At 36.8% G+C, this 15350-nt stretch overlaps 2 protein-coding genes across 2 annotated transcripts; both read left to right on the top strand.

Annotated features, from left to right (window-relative positions):
* LOC128210801 (homeobox protein Hmx-like) lies at positions 1-1667 on the top strand. Its single transcript, XM_052915153.1, has 2 exons — positions 1-280; positions 859-1667. Exons 1-2 carry the CDS (start codon positions 1-3, stop codon positions 1665-1667), a joined length of 1089 nt encoding a protein of 362 aa, XP_052771113.1.
* Positions 1668-7760: 6093 nt separating this feature from the next.
* Positions 7761-9428, top strand: LOC128210800 (homeobox protein Hmx-like). Its single transcript, XM_052915152.1, has 2 exons — positions 7761-8040; positions 8620-9428. The coding sequence occupies exons 1-2, from the start codon at positions 7761-7763 to the stop codon at positions 9426-9428; spliced, it is 1089 nt and encodes a 362-aa protein (XP_052771112.1).
* The last annotated feature ends 5922 nt before the right edge of the window (positions 9429-15350 follow it).

Raw genomic sequence — 15350 nt, 5'->3', positions numbered from 1 at the left:
ATGACTTCAAAAGCTGAAGGGATAAGTGGTTCGGTCAAGCCTACCCAAAACAATAAACCGCTTAGTTTCTCCATTAACCGCATTCTTCATGGAGGAGATGACAATGCACCACTAGCAGACGACAGGTCAACTTCGCCATTGACCAACACAGAGTCGACTGCCCGACCTGCAGCGCATGGGTTGTGCGAGTCAGAAGAATATTCCAGAGTTCCCCACCTGCACGCGACCACAGTGCACCATTACGCACCATGCACGGAGGCAGACGAATGTTCACATTTCGGTAAGCTTCTTCTACATTCACAATTCATGGAGGAATGTTTAAGTTCAATGTCTCAGTTTGATTAAATTCCACACGCAATGTTACATTCACGAACTGTTGTTGCTAACTTCCAAGAAATACTGTTGGTTGGCTTACCCCTATGTTCACAAACTGTGATTTAACCATTTGTATGAACTGTTGAAAGTCAACATTTAGAACAAACTATTCAATAGGCAGATACAACAACACCATTTATTGCTGAATAAATTATATGTAAACGTATATAAACTTTTAAAATGTCAACATCCGAATTCAGTAAGCAGTTACAATAACACCATTTAAATGTTTTTTTAGAATCATACATATGGTCCAAGACCAAAAATCCATTTAAGCGTTTTAAGTTAAAATATATAGGGACATTTAAGCACATTTTTATTATTGAAAATTGTAAAACAATACTAGTAGTACAGACGTGCATGCCTTCGCCCATGTCATGCTGTAGCTTTCAACAGACAAACGTTTATTTTCAAGAGTAAAAACAAGGGTTAGTGAATTGTCGATAGAAAACAATGTGTTTATATGTTTCTGTCATTTTTTAGAGAGCATAGAGCGTCCCCGTGCCTGTAGTACACCAGAGAATGAGTTCCCCTCACCGACCGCCACTTCAAACATTCACGCGTTTCACAGGCCACTTCCGGGCGCGCTTGGGTCCGCCCACCACAGCCCCTACATGATCTCCGGTCCACATCCGCTTACCAGCCACAACGCGTTCGTACATCCGGCAGTATACTGGGGTCACAGAACAGTTCCATGTGTCCAGCAAACAGCCAACTGTTTAAGGACAAGTGGTAGTGAAAATACTGAAAACACGGCTGAAATCGTAAAACACATCGAGGCTAATGGTGAATTTCATTCCAATCGGAGCACACCGGAACCGGAAGTTCATTATGGTGCGTCTATTCACAGTGATAAAAGCTTAGACTCTATGGGTGAAAGTTACCACCAATCACCGAGTCCTTTCAAAACAAAGAAGAAGAAAACAAGAACTGTGTTTTCCAGAAATCAGGTGTATAAGCTCGAGGCAGCGTTTGACTTGAAACGCTACTTGTCAAGCGCGGAGAGGTCGGGACTAGCTGCTTCTCTTAACTTGTCCGAAACCCAGATTAAGATCTGGTTTCAAAACAGACGAAATAAGTGGAAACGACAGATCAACGGGGAAATGGACGAAATCCCACTTCCTCCTGCTTTTGCGGCATCCTACTTGCAGACATCTTTTCCCCAATCCCCATTGACAAGTTACGGTCACATGACAGAAGCACGTGACGACCTTTTGCGCAGGAGTTGCACTGTTCCGTCTTACTACTCACATCCATACGCCACGGGAAAAGTTGCTTCGAAATACTTGTAGTAGAAATTAAATACTTATAGGACAAATGCATATTCGCTTACATTTCCATTAGTTGTGTTTTATTTTTTGTTATTTATTTGTTGTTGTTGTTTCGTTGTGATTTATGATCATATTCCCATGAAATAAAATTTGGTAACATTTCTTTCTCGTCCATATTTGAACGGAAGTAAAAGCATACGACACAATGCTTGGTCTGTTTGTAAGTTTTAGATTATGCAGAATTTAGACGAATATATAGGAATCATAGTACACAAAGAATATACAAGAAATATCTTTAAACAAATAAACGGCGTAGACGGAACCTACGCTGCAAAAGTTTAGTGTGTAGTCCCGATTTGCTATCAACTCAACTGAACTCATCTCATTATTATTATTATTACATTCAATGTCCATACACTTGCAAACACTTGAACCGTGATATGGTAATCAGACAAAGACACGCATTAATTGAACATGTTTCATTTCAAGTCAAAATGCGCGATAATATAAAAACAGTTGTTAAAAGTTGTATTCACATTCCGATATTCATGCGCTGCACTCTCACAGATTGACTGTTTAAAAAATGTCTCAGAATCAGCTGATAATGGTTTCAACGCCTTCAATTCATTTCAACACATTAAAGAACCAGAGTATAGCTCTCATCACAACCTAACGCCGATGGATGGACTTCCTAGAGAGATTGTAAAATGAACGCCCCCTTTACAGTTCTGCTGCTCTCTATTAATCTTTGTCGAATTAAGATTATCTGAGCAATGGATTTAGGTACGAGTTACCATAAATGTGTAAGGATGGATCATTCAACAACAACTCCGCCATCTGCGGTTGATAAATTAGTTTAGAGGAAATAGCCGAGGGTAATCCTAAGCATATATCAAAAGATAAAACAGTGTCCATCCGTTATTTCACTACCAGTAGATAAACAAAACAATGATTAATCGGCTGAATTTGCGACGTAAGAAAGACGTTACTGATTAGATTACGACGTTAACGTACAGTTTGTCTACAGGTTTATTGCCCTTGAATTAGAATGGGCGGGATAGTTTACTTAACTGCAATAAAATAGTCCGATAAAATAATGACACTTGAATAAACATTTTCATTCCCAATTAATTTTGATTTCTTAATTACAATTATCTCGCCAATGTTAGAATTGATCGTATGTTGATACAATAGATATAAATAAGATGTCCAAAGAAATGACATGCATGCTTGATATCTTTTAACAGAGCAACAACAACAAAAATAATAGTTAAATAGTTGTAGTAGTAGTGGTGGTGAAAGTAGTAGTGATAGTAGTGCTGGTAGTAGTGGTAGTGGTGGTGGTGGTGTTGTTGGTGGTGGTGGTGGTGGTGGTGGTGGTAGTAGTTGTTGTAGTAGTAGTGGTGGTGGTGGTGGTGGTGGTGGTGGTGGTGGTAGTAGTAGTAGTAAAAGTAGTAGAAGCACCTTGCGCGACGCCAAAGGCTACATTCTTTCTGCTTTAGATACAGATATCAGGACCTTTTCGCAACAGATCAGTATCTCACAGATTTAAGCATCAATCACTTAACAGTTTAAACACTTCCTATTGTTTTGTGATTAAACTCCGATCTTGGCATTTTCCTCAATTGCAAGTGAAAGTTAGCACCCCATCAAACCTTTGCATTTACTGCATGGGGAGGAAACCGCAGAAAAACCCGCGGGACAAGTATCAATATTTCCAAATCTTGAAAGATGTTGAAAATGTACACATATTTAATGAAGTGTTGACATTCACTTGCTTTTCAATTTACTGACAATTAAGAAAGAATATTTTACAATGAAGTGCTATTTGCGTAATAAAATACTAATACTACATTTGAAAACATATTACAGTATTGTGTTATTTCACTAATTTGTGTCAATTTAGTAATCAGAATAGCATACATGCATTAAGTACACTTATTAGTTATGGTCAGAAAAGGAAAGGAATAAAAGCCCTTTCACGGGGAAAGGCGACGCCCTGTTTGATCTACGACCCTTTATTCCCTCCCCGACCCCTCCAAATTGTTACATGACTCACTCACAGACATCTGGTTGGCAGAAGTGTTTCCAAAATAGTTCAGATAGCTACTTAGTTGAGCAAAGACCAACTGTCATTAATGCATCTGAACACATGAATATGTCTGTGAACACATTTGAACGTTTTGCCAGTAATACCCTTTTTATAACAAATATGTGCTTAAATGATATTGTGTGTATCTAAGACCTAACAAATCACCAAATCTCCCAGTAGCTGTAAAAGCGATTGCCATGAGATGAAAATGAATCAAACTGGAGTAATAACAGTGTATTTACCTAGTTTCAAACCTTGAAATTGTGTTATATGGAAAGCCTTGTTTCACTCTCGTTCAGAAAACAAACAGAGAACGAATTCATCAATCGAAATAAATATATAGTGAGAATTACTTTTGCTGTGTATTCTTTGTACCCAATTTAAATTTTGTTTAAGAAAGACTATAAATAGACGAATTTAAAATTATTAATACTATAAATGGTAGACACTTTTTTATTTGTCCAAAAGAAGTATACGTTTGAGGATTGCATGCGATATATCACGACAGTACATGTATGACGCATAGAGTATTGGTTTCACACTAAAACAATAACAATTAATGAAAATAAAAGTCCATGCAAATTAAAAAATATATTCGAAAGCATCTTCATTAAAAGATTTCATTAACGTGTAAAAGTGACATTGACAGACAAACATATCACGTATTGCAAAAGAATCATATCACGTGTCTACCAAAGCCAAACAATGCGGTAAATCAAAATAAGATAAAAGTGAAAAGTTTCAAGAGTTCACTGTCAAATGAAGTTAACAATTTCAAGTGTTTCCTATAAAAAACAGTGGAAAATTAAAGGTTTCCTTATAAAATAAAAGTGAAAAATTTCAAAGGTTCAAGAGTCATTATAAGATACAGTGGAGCATTTTAAGAGTCACTATAAGATACAGTGTAGCATTTTAAGAGTCACTATAAGATACAGTGGAGCATTTTAAGAGTCACTTTAAGATACAGTGGAGCATTTTAAGAGTCACTTTAAGATACAGTGGAGCATTTTAAGAGTCACTTTAAGATACAGTGGAGCATTTTAAGAGTCACTTTAAGATACAGTGGAGCATTTTAAGAGTCACTTTAAGATGCAGTGGAGCATTTCAAGAGTCACTTTAATATGCAGTGGAGCATTTCAAGAGTCACTTTAAGATACAGTGGAGCATTTCAAGAGTCACTTTAATATACAGTGGAGCATTTCAAGAGTCACTTTAAGATACAGTGGAGCATTTCAAGAGTCACTTTAAGATACAGTGGAGCATTTTAAGAGTCACTATAAGATACAGTGGAGCATTTTAAGAGTCACTATAAGATACAGTGGAACATTTCAAGAGTCACTATAAGATACAGTGGAGCATTTCAAGAGTCACTATAAGATACAGTGGAGCATTTCAAGAGTCACTATAAGATACAGTGGAGCATTTCAAGAGTCACTATAAGATACAGTGAAACCTTTCAAAAGTCACTCTAAGATACAGTGGAACATTTCAAGAGTCACTCTAAAATACAGTGAAACATTTCAAGAGTCACTCTTAGATACAGTGAAACACTTCCAGAGTCACTCTACGACACAGTGAAACACTTCCAGAGTCACTATAAGATACAGTGAAACATTTCGTGAGTCACTCTAAGATACAGTAAAACACTTCAAGAGTCACTATAAGATACAGTGAAACATTTCGTGGGTCACTCTAAGATACAGTGAAACACTTCAAGAGTCACTCTAAGATACAGTGAAACATTTCAAGAGTCACTCTAAGATACAGTGAAACATTTCAAGAGTCACTCTTAGATAGAGTGAAACACTTCAAGAGTCACTCTTAGATACAGTGAAACACTTCAAGAGTCACTCTACGATACAGTGAAACATTTCAAGAGTCACTCTTATATATAGTGAAACACTTCAAGAGTCACTCTTAGATACAGTGAAACACTTCAAGAGTCACTCTAAGATACAGTGGAAGCTTTCAAGAGTCACTCTTAGATACAGTGAAACATTTCAACAGTCACTCTTAGATACAGTGGAACATTTCAAGAGTCACTGTAAGATACAGTGGAACATTTCAAGAGTCACTATAAGGTACAGTGGAACATTTCAAGAGTCACTATAAGATACAGTATCACATTTCAAGACTTCCATATAAGACATAGTGTCACATTTCAAGACTTCCATATAAGATACAGTGTCACATTTCAAGACTTCCAAATAAGATACAGTGTCACATTTCAAGACTTCCATATAAGATACAGTGTCACATTTCAAGAGATCCCTATAAGATACAGTGTCACATTTCAAGACTTCTATATAAGATACAGTGCCACATTTCAAGAGATCCCTATAGGATACAGTGTCACATTTCAAGACTTCTATATAAGATACAGTGCCAAATTTCAAGAGATCCCTATAAGATACAGTGTCACATTTCAAGACTTCTATATAAGATACAGTGCCACATTTCAAGAGATCCCTATAAGATACAGTGTCACATTTCAAGACTTCTATATATGATACAGTGCCACATTTCAAGAGATCCCTATAGGATACAGTGTCACATTTCAAGACTTCTATATAAGATACAGTGTCACATTTCAAGACTCTCCTATAAAATACAGTGCCACATGTCAACACTTTCCTAAAAGATACAATAAAACCTTTCAAAACGTCCCTATAAGATACTGTGAAACCTTTCAAAACTTCCCTATAAAGTACAGTGCCACATTTCAAGACTACCCTATAGGATACAGTGACACATTTCAAGACCTCCCCTAAAAGATACAGTGTCACATTTCAAGACTTTCCTATAGGATACAGTGACACATTTCAAGACCTCCCCTAAAAGATACAGTGTCACATTTCAAGACTACCCTATAGGATACAGTGACACATTTCAAGACCTCCCCTAAAAGATACAGTGTCACATTTCAAGACTACCCTATAGGATACAGTGACACATTTCAAGACCTCCCCTAAACGATACAGTGTCACATTTCAAGACTCTCCTATAAAATACAGTGCCACATGTCAACACTTTCCTAAAAGATACAATAAAACCTTTCAAAACGTCCCTATAAGATACTGTGAAACCTTTCAAAACTTCCCTATAAAGTACAGTGTCACATTTCAAGACTACCCTATAGGATACAGTGACACATTTCAAGACCTCCCCTAAAAGATACAGTGTCACATTTCAAGACCTCCCCTATAAGATACAGTGTCACATTTCAAGACTTCCCTATAAAACACAGTGACACATTTCAAAACTTCCCTATAATATACAGTGTCACATTTCAAGACTTCCCTATAAAATACAGTGCCACATTTCAAGACCTCCCTATACGATACAGTGGAACTCTTCAACAAACAATATAAGATACAGTGACACATTTCAAGAATTTCCTCTAAAAAAGTATGTATTATACAGTGCCATATCTCAAGACTTCCCCTTAAGACACACTAAAACATTTCGAGATTCTCTTTCAGATACAGTGGAACATTTCAAAAGTTCCTGTCAAAACTTCCATTTCCCCTGTTTTGTTTATTGTATACAATTAACTTAATTGAAGCATTTGATATTAATTGGTGCCTTGGACAATTATCAATGGTTGATTATTATAACTAATTTTGTCAATTACCGCCTAATAAGGAGCGACACCCAGCAAATTGGAATGACCAATCAGCGCACAATGCATTTCAAAATAAGGGTTGAATGGTTCGATCAAAACTGCGATAAGAACGATTCTTTCAAATTGTTGACACCTAAACTGGTATTTATTATTTAGCGAAACCGATGTGGTCATCATTAAATGCTATGGTTGTTTAGCAAAAGCATCACAGAAGAAAGTTGTATTAAATGACTGAATATTTAACTTCGTAGACAAATGTTCTTGTTTATAACTAAGTAATCAAGACATATTGAATTAAACAGTCAGAAAATTAATTTGTAGTAAAGTATATTTTCAGAATCACAAAAGTATAATATTCAAATGATTTTGTGAACACTGAGGTTGAACTGTGTTGAAAATGACTTCAAAAGCTGAAGGGATAAGTGGTTCGGTCAAGCCTACCCAAAACAATAAACCGCTTAGTTTCTCCATTAACCGCATTCTTCATGGAGGAGATGACAATGCACCACTAGCAGACGACAGGTCAACTTCGCCATTGACCAACACAGAGTCGACTGCCCGACCTGCAGCGCATGGGTTGTGCGAGTCAGAAGAATATTCCAGAGTTCCCCACCTGCACGCGACCACAGTGCACCATTACGCACCATGCACGGAGGCAGACGAATGTTCACATTTCGGTAAGCTTCTTCTACATTCACAATTCATGGAGGAATGTTTAAGTTCAATGTCTCAGTTTGATTAAATTCCACACGCAATGTTACATTCACGAACTGTTGTTGCTAACTTCCAAGAAATACTGTTGGTTGGCTTACCCCTATGTTCACAAACTGTGATTTAACCATTTGTATGAACTGTTGAAAGTCAACATTTAGAACAAACTATTCAATAGGCAGATACAACAACACCATTTATTGCTGAATAAATTATATGTAAACGTATATAAACTTTTAAAATGTCAACATCCGAATTCAGTAAGCAGTTACAATAACACCATTTAAATGTTTTTTTTAGAATCATACATATGGTCCAAGACCAAAAATCCATTTAAGCGTTTTAAGTTAAAATATATAGGGACATTTAAGCACATTTTTATTATTGAAAATTGTAAAACAATACTAGTAGTACAGACGTGCATGCCTTCGCCCATGTCATGCTGTAGCTTTCAACAGACAAACGTTTATTTTCAAGAGTAAAAACAAGGGTTAGTGAATTGTCGATAGAAAACAATGTGTTTATATGTTTCTGTCATTTTTTAGAGAGCATAGAGCGTCCCCGTGCCTGTAGTACACCAGAGAATGAGTTCCCCTCACCGACCGCCACTTCAAACATTCACGCGTTTCACAGGCCACTTCCGGGCGCGCTTGGGTCCGCCCACCACAGCCCCTACATGATCTCCGGTCCACATCCGCTTACCAGCCACAACGCGTTCGTACATCCGGCAGTATACTGGGGTCACAGAACAGTTCCATGTGTCCAGCAAACAGCCAACTGTTTAAGGACAAGTGGTAGTGAAAATACTGAAAACACGGCTGAAATCGTAAAACACATCGAGGCTAATGGTGAATTTCATTCCAATCGGAGCACACCGGAACCGGAAGTTCATTATGGTGCGTCTATTCACAGTGATAAAAGCTTAGACTCTATGGGTGAAAGTTACCACCAATCACCGAGTCCTTTCAAAACAAAGAAGAAGAAAACAAGAACTGTGTTTTCCAGAAATCAGGTGTATAAGCTCGAGGCAGCGTTTGACTTGAAACGCTACTTGTCAAGCGCGGAGAGGTCGGGACTAGCTGCTTCTCTTAACTTGTCCGAAACCCAGATTAAGATCTGGTTTCAAAACAGACGAAATAAGTGGAAACGACAGATCAACGGGGAAATGGACGAAATCCCACTTCCTCCTGCTTTTGCGGCATCCTACTTGCAGACATCTTTTCCCCAATCCCCATTGACAAGTTACGGTCACATGACAGAAGCACGTGACGACCTTTTGCGCAGGAGTTGCACTGTTCCGTCTTACTACTCACATCCATACGCCACGGGAAAAGTTGCTTCGAAATACTTGTAGTAGAAATTAAATACTTATAGGACAAATGCATATTCGCTTACATTTCCATTAGTTGTGTTTTATTTTTTGTTATTTATTTGTTGTTGTTGTTTCGTTGTGATTTATGATCATATTCCCATGAAATAAAATTTGGTAACATTTCTTTCTCGTCCATATTTGAACGGAAGTAAAAGCATACGACACAATGCTTGGTCTGTTTGTAAGTTTTAGATTATGCAGAATTTAGACGAATATATAGGAATCATAGTACACAAAGAATATACAAGAAATATCTTTAAACAAATAAACGGCGTAGACGGAACCTACGCTGCAAAAGTTTAGTGTGTAGTCCCGATTTGCTATCAACTCAACTGAACTCATCTCATTATTATTATTATTACATTCAATGTCCATACACTTGCAAACACTTGAACCGTGATATGGTAATCAGACAAAGACACGCATTAATTGAACATGTTTCATTTCAAGTCAAAATGCGCGATAATATAAAAACAGTTGTTAAAAGTTGTATTCACATTCCGATATTCATGCGCTGCACTCTCACAGATTGACTGTTTAAAAAATGTCTCAGAATCAGCTGATAATGGTTTCAACGCCTTCAATTCATTTCAACACATTAAAGAACCAGAGTATAGCTCTCATCACAACCTAACGCCGATGGATGGACTTCCTAGAGAGATTGTAAAATGAACGCCCCCTTTACAGTTCTGCTGCTCTCTATTAATCTTTGTCGAATTAAGATTATCTGAGCAATGGATTTAGGTACGAGTTACCATAAATGTGTAAGGATGGATCATTCAACAACAACTCCGCCATCTGCGGTTGATAAATTAGTTTAGAGGAAATAGCCGAGGGTAATCCTAAGCATATATCAAAAGATAAAACAGTGTCCATCCGTTATTTCACTACCAGTAGATAAACAAAACAATGATTAATCGGCTGAATTTGCGACGTAAGAAAGACGTTACTGATTAGATTACGACGTTAACGTACAGTTTGTCTACAGGTTTATTGCCCTTGAATTAGAATGGGCGGGATAGTTTACTTAACTGCAATAAAATAGTCCGATAAAATAATGACACTTGAATAAACATTTTCATTCCCAATTAATTTTGATTTCTTAATTACAATTATCTCGCCAATGTTAGAATTGATCGTATGTTGATACAATAGATATAAATAAGATGTCCAAAGAAATGACATGCATGCTTGATATCTTTTAACAGAGCAACAACAACAAAAATAATAGTTAAATAGTTGTAGTAGTAGTGGTGGTGAAAGTAGTAGTGATAGTAGTGCTGGTAGTAGTGGTAGTGGTGGTGGTGGTGTTGTTGGTGGTGGTGGTAGTGGTGGTGGTGGTAGTAGTTGTTGTAGTAGTAGTGGTGGTGGTGGTGGTGGTGGTGGTGGTGGTGGTGGTAGTAGTAGTAGTAAAAGTAGTAGAAGCACCTTGCGCGACGCCAAAGGCTACATTCTTTCTGCTTTAGATACAGATATCAGGACCTTTTCGCAACAGATCAGTATCTCACAGATTTAAGCATCAATCACTTAACAGTTTAAACACTTCCTATTGTTTTGTGATTAAACTCCGATCTTGGCATTTTCCTCAATTGCAAGTGAAAGTTAGCACCCCATCAAACCTTTGCATTTACTGCATGGGGAGGAAACCGCAGAAAAACCCGCGGGACAAGTATCAATATTTCCAAATCTTGAAAGATGTTGAAAATGTACACATATTTAATGAAGTGTTGACATTCACTTGCTTTTCAATTTACTGACAATTAAGAAAGAATATTTTACAATGAAGTGCTATTTGCGTAATAAAATACTAATACTACATTTGAAAACATATTACAGTATTGTGTTATTTCACTAATTTGTGTCAATTTAGTAATCAGAATAGCATACATGCATTAAGTACACTTATTAGTTATGGTCAGAAAAGGAAAGGAATAAAAGCCCTTTCACGGGGAAAGGCGACGCCCTGTTTGATCTACGACCCTTTATTCCCTCCCCGACCCCTCCAAATTGTTACATGACTCACTCACAGACATCTGGTTGGCAGAAGTGTTTCCAAAATAGTTCAGATAGCTACTTAGTTGAGCAAAGACCAACTGTCATTAATGCATCTGAACACATGAATATGTCTGTGAACACATTTGAACGTTTTGCCAGTAATACCCTTTTTATAACAAATATGTGCTTAAATGATATTGTGTGTATCTAAGACCTAACAAATCACCAAATCTCCCAGTAGCTGTAAAAGCGATTGCCATGAGATGAAAATGAATCAAACTGGAGTAATAACAGTGTATTTACCTAGTTTCAAACCTTGAAATTGTGTTATATGGAAAGCCTTGTTTCACTCTCGTTCAGAAAACAAACAGAGAACGAATTCATCAATCGAAATAAATATATAGTGAGAATTACTTTTGCTGTGTATTCTTTGTACCCAATTTAAATTTTGTTTAAGAAAGACTATAAATAGACGAATTTAAAATTATTAATACTATAAATGGTAGACACTTTTTTATTTGTCCAAAAGAAGTATACGTTTGAGGATTGCATGCGATATATCACGACAGTACATGTATGACGCATAGAGTATTGGTTTCACACTAAAACAATAACAATTAATGAAAATAAAAGTCCATGCAAATTAAAAAATATATTCGAAAGCATCTTCATTAAAAGATTTCATTAACGTGTAAAAGTGACATTGACAGACAAACATATCACGTATTGCAAAAGAATCATATCACGTGTCTACCAAAGCCAAACAATGCGGTAAATCAAAATAAGATAAAAGTGAAAAGTTTCAAGAGTTCACTGTCAAATGAAGTTAACAATTTCAAGTGTTTCCTATAAAAAACAGTGGAAAATTAAAGGTTTCCTTATAAAATAAAAGTGAAAAATTTCAAAGGTTCAAGAGTCATTATAAGATACAGTGGAGCATTTTAAGAGTCACTATAAGATACAGTGTAGCATTTTAAGAGTCACTATAAGATACAGTGGAGCATTTTAAGAGTCACTTTAAGATACAGTGGAGCATTTTAAGAGTCACTTTAAGATACAGTGGAGCATTTTAAGAGTCACTTTAAGATACAGTGGAGCATTTTAAGAGTCACTTTAAGATACAGTGGAGCATTTTAAGAGTCACTTTAAGATGCAGTGGAGCATTTCAAGAGTCACTTTAATATGCAGTGGAGCATTTCAAGAGTCACTTTAAGATACAGTGGAGCATTTCAAGAGTCACTTTAATATACAGTGGAGCATTTCAAGAGTCACTTTAAGATACAGTGGAGCATTTCAAGAGTCACTTTAAGATACAGTGGAGCATTTTAAGAGTCACTATAAGATACAGTGGAGCATTTTAAGAGTCACTATAAGATACAGTGGAACATTTCAAGAGTCACTATAAGATACAGTGGAGCATTTCAAGAGTCACTATAAGATACAGTGGAGCATTTCAAGAGTCACTATAAGATACAGTGGAGCATTTCAAGAGTCACTATAAGATACAGTGAAACCTTTCAAAAGTCACTCTAAGATACAGTGGAACATTTCAAGAGTCACTCTAAAATACAGTGAAACATTTCAAGAGTCACTCTTAGATACAGTGAAACACTTCCAGAGTCACTCTACGACACAGTGAAACACTTCCAGAGTCACTATAAGATACAGTGAAACATTTCGTGAGTCACTCTAAGATACAGTAAAACACTTCAAGAGTCACTATAAGATACAGTGAAACATTTCGTGGGTCACTCTAAGATACAGTGAAACACTTCAAGAGTCACTCTAAGATACAGTGAAACATTTCAAGAGTCACTCTAAGATACAGTGAAACATTTCAAGAGTCACTCTTAGATAGAGTGAAACACTTCAAGAGTCACTCTTAGATACAGTGAAACACTTCAAGAGTCACTCTACGATACAGTGAAACATTTCAAGAGTCACTCTTATATATAGTGAAACACTTCAAGAGTCACTCTTAGATACAGTGAAACACTTCAAGAGTCACTCTAAGATACAGTGGAAGCTTTCAAGAGTCACTCTTAGATACAGTGAAACATTTCAACAGTCACTCTTAGATACAGTGGAACATTTCAAGAGTCACTGTAAGATACAGTGGAACATTTCAAGAGTCACTATAAGGTACAGTGGAACATTTCAAGAGTCACTATAAGATACAGTGGAACATTTTAAGAGTCACTATAAGATACAGTGGAACATTTCAAGAGTCACTATAAAATACAGTGGAATATTTCAAGAGTTACTTTTTGCTTACTGTATACAATCACTTCAATTGAAGCATTTAATATCAATCGGTGGTCGGTTAATCTTTGGGCAATTATCAATGGTCGATTATTACCAATTTTGTCAATTAGCGCCTGACAAGGAGCGATACCAAGCATAATTGAATGACCAATCAGCGCACATTTCATTTCCGAAATAAATTTCGAATGGTTAGATCAAAACTGCGATAAGAACTATTCTTTCAAATTGCTGACACATTAACTTGTATTTAGTATTCGGCGAACTTGATGTGGTCATCATTACAAGCAATGGTTGTCTAGCAAAAGCATCACATGAAAGCTCTACTACATTGAATATTAAAACTTTGAGGCTAATGTTCGTGTGTATCTGATAAAGTATTAAAATAATTTTAAAGCAAACAGTCCAATCTTTTGTCGCAAAAACAAGTGTGTACTACTCTAATGGTTTTGTGAACACTGTGGTAGAACTCTGTTAAAGATGATAACAAAAACAGAGATTGGTGGTACGGGCAAGCCTGTCCTCAACAATAAACCGCTTAGTTTCTCAATCAGCCGGATTCTTCATAGGGAAGATGAAAATACGCCAGTAGCAGACAACAAGTCATCTTTTCGAGGGGCCGACATAGAGTCGTCTGCCCGAGCTGCAGCGGATCAGATGCACGTATCAGAAGAATATCCCAGAGTTCCCCACCTGCACGCGGCCACCGTGCATCATTACGCGCAATGCATGGAGACAGACGAATATGCATATTTCGGTAAGTTTGTAATACGAAAAAAATATGTTAATTACAAGGCAATGTCATTTTTTTGGTTTTTTAAAAGATAAAATTAAGACACATAACTATTTCGTTAAGATACCAGTCTTTTAGTTAATAGAACAAATATACAAACGTTTTCAAATTCACTTATAAATTAAAAGTCGATTTTATTTGAATTTTCTTCCATGGCAAATCCATACAAAACGTCAAAATCCGCAGTTAGACAAATGTTTCCAGTTTCAACAATATTAATGTAATGTTACATATATACAAAAATACATTTTCTTCAAGAAAAAAACAACATATACGATTAAAGTGTTGTTGTTTTTTTTGTTAAAGACATTCCTTACATTTTAGTAAAAAGTACAAAAATGCATCCCTTTGCCCTTGTCATGCTATTCTATAGCTTTCATCTGACAAATGTTTATTTTCAAGTTTGAAAACCAATAGTAACTTACTTGACGGTAGAAAACAATGTATTAATCATTCAATTTTTATCATTTTCCAGAGACGATATTGCGTCCCCGTGCTTGCAGTACACCAGAGAATGAGTTCCCCTCACCGACGGCCACTTCAAACATTCACGCGCTCTACACACCACTCCCGGGCGCCCTTGGGTCCGCCCGCCATAACCCCTACACGATCCCTGGTCGACACCCGCTTACAAGCCACAACGCGTTCGTACACCCGGCCGGATACTTTGGCCACAGAACAGTTCCATGTGTCCAGCAAACCGCAAAACGTTCTAGGACAAGTGTATATGAATATACTGAAAACCCAACTGAAATTGTAAAACACATGATGCTGGCGATCATTCTAATCCGAGCACACCGGAACCGGAAGTTCATTATGGCGCGTCTATTCACAGCGATAGAAGCTTAGACTCT

Source organism: Mya arenaria, chromosome 12, assembly GCF_026914265.1.
Source record: "Mya arenaria isolate MELC-2E11 chromosome 12, ASM2691426v1".
NCBI classification, from domain to species: domain Eukaryota; kingdom Metazoa; phylum Mollusca; class Bivalvia; order Myida; family Myidae; genus Mya; species Mya arenaria.
The sequence above is the reverse complement of the archived record's forward strand: the minus strand, read 5'-3'. Positions and strand labels throughout refer to the sequence as shown.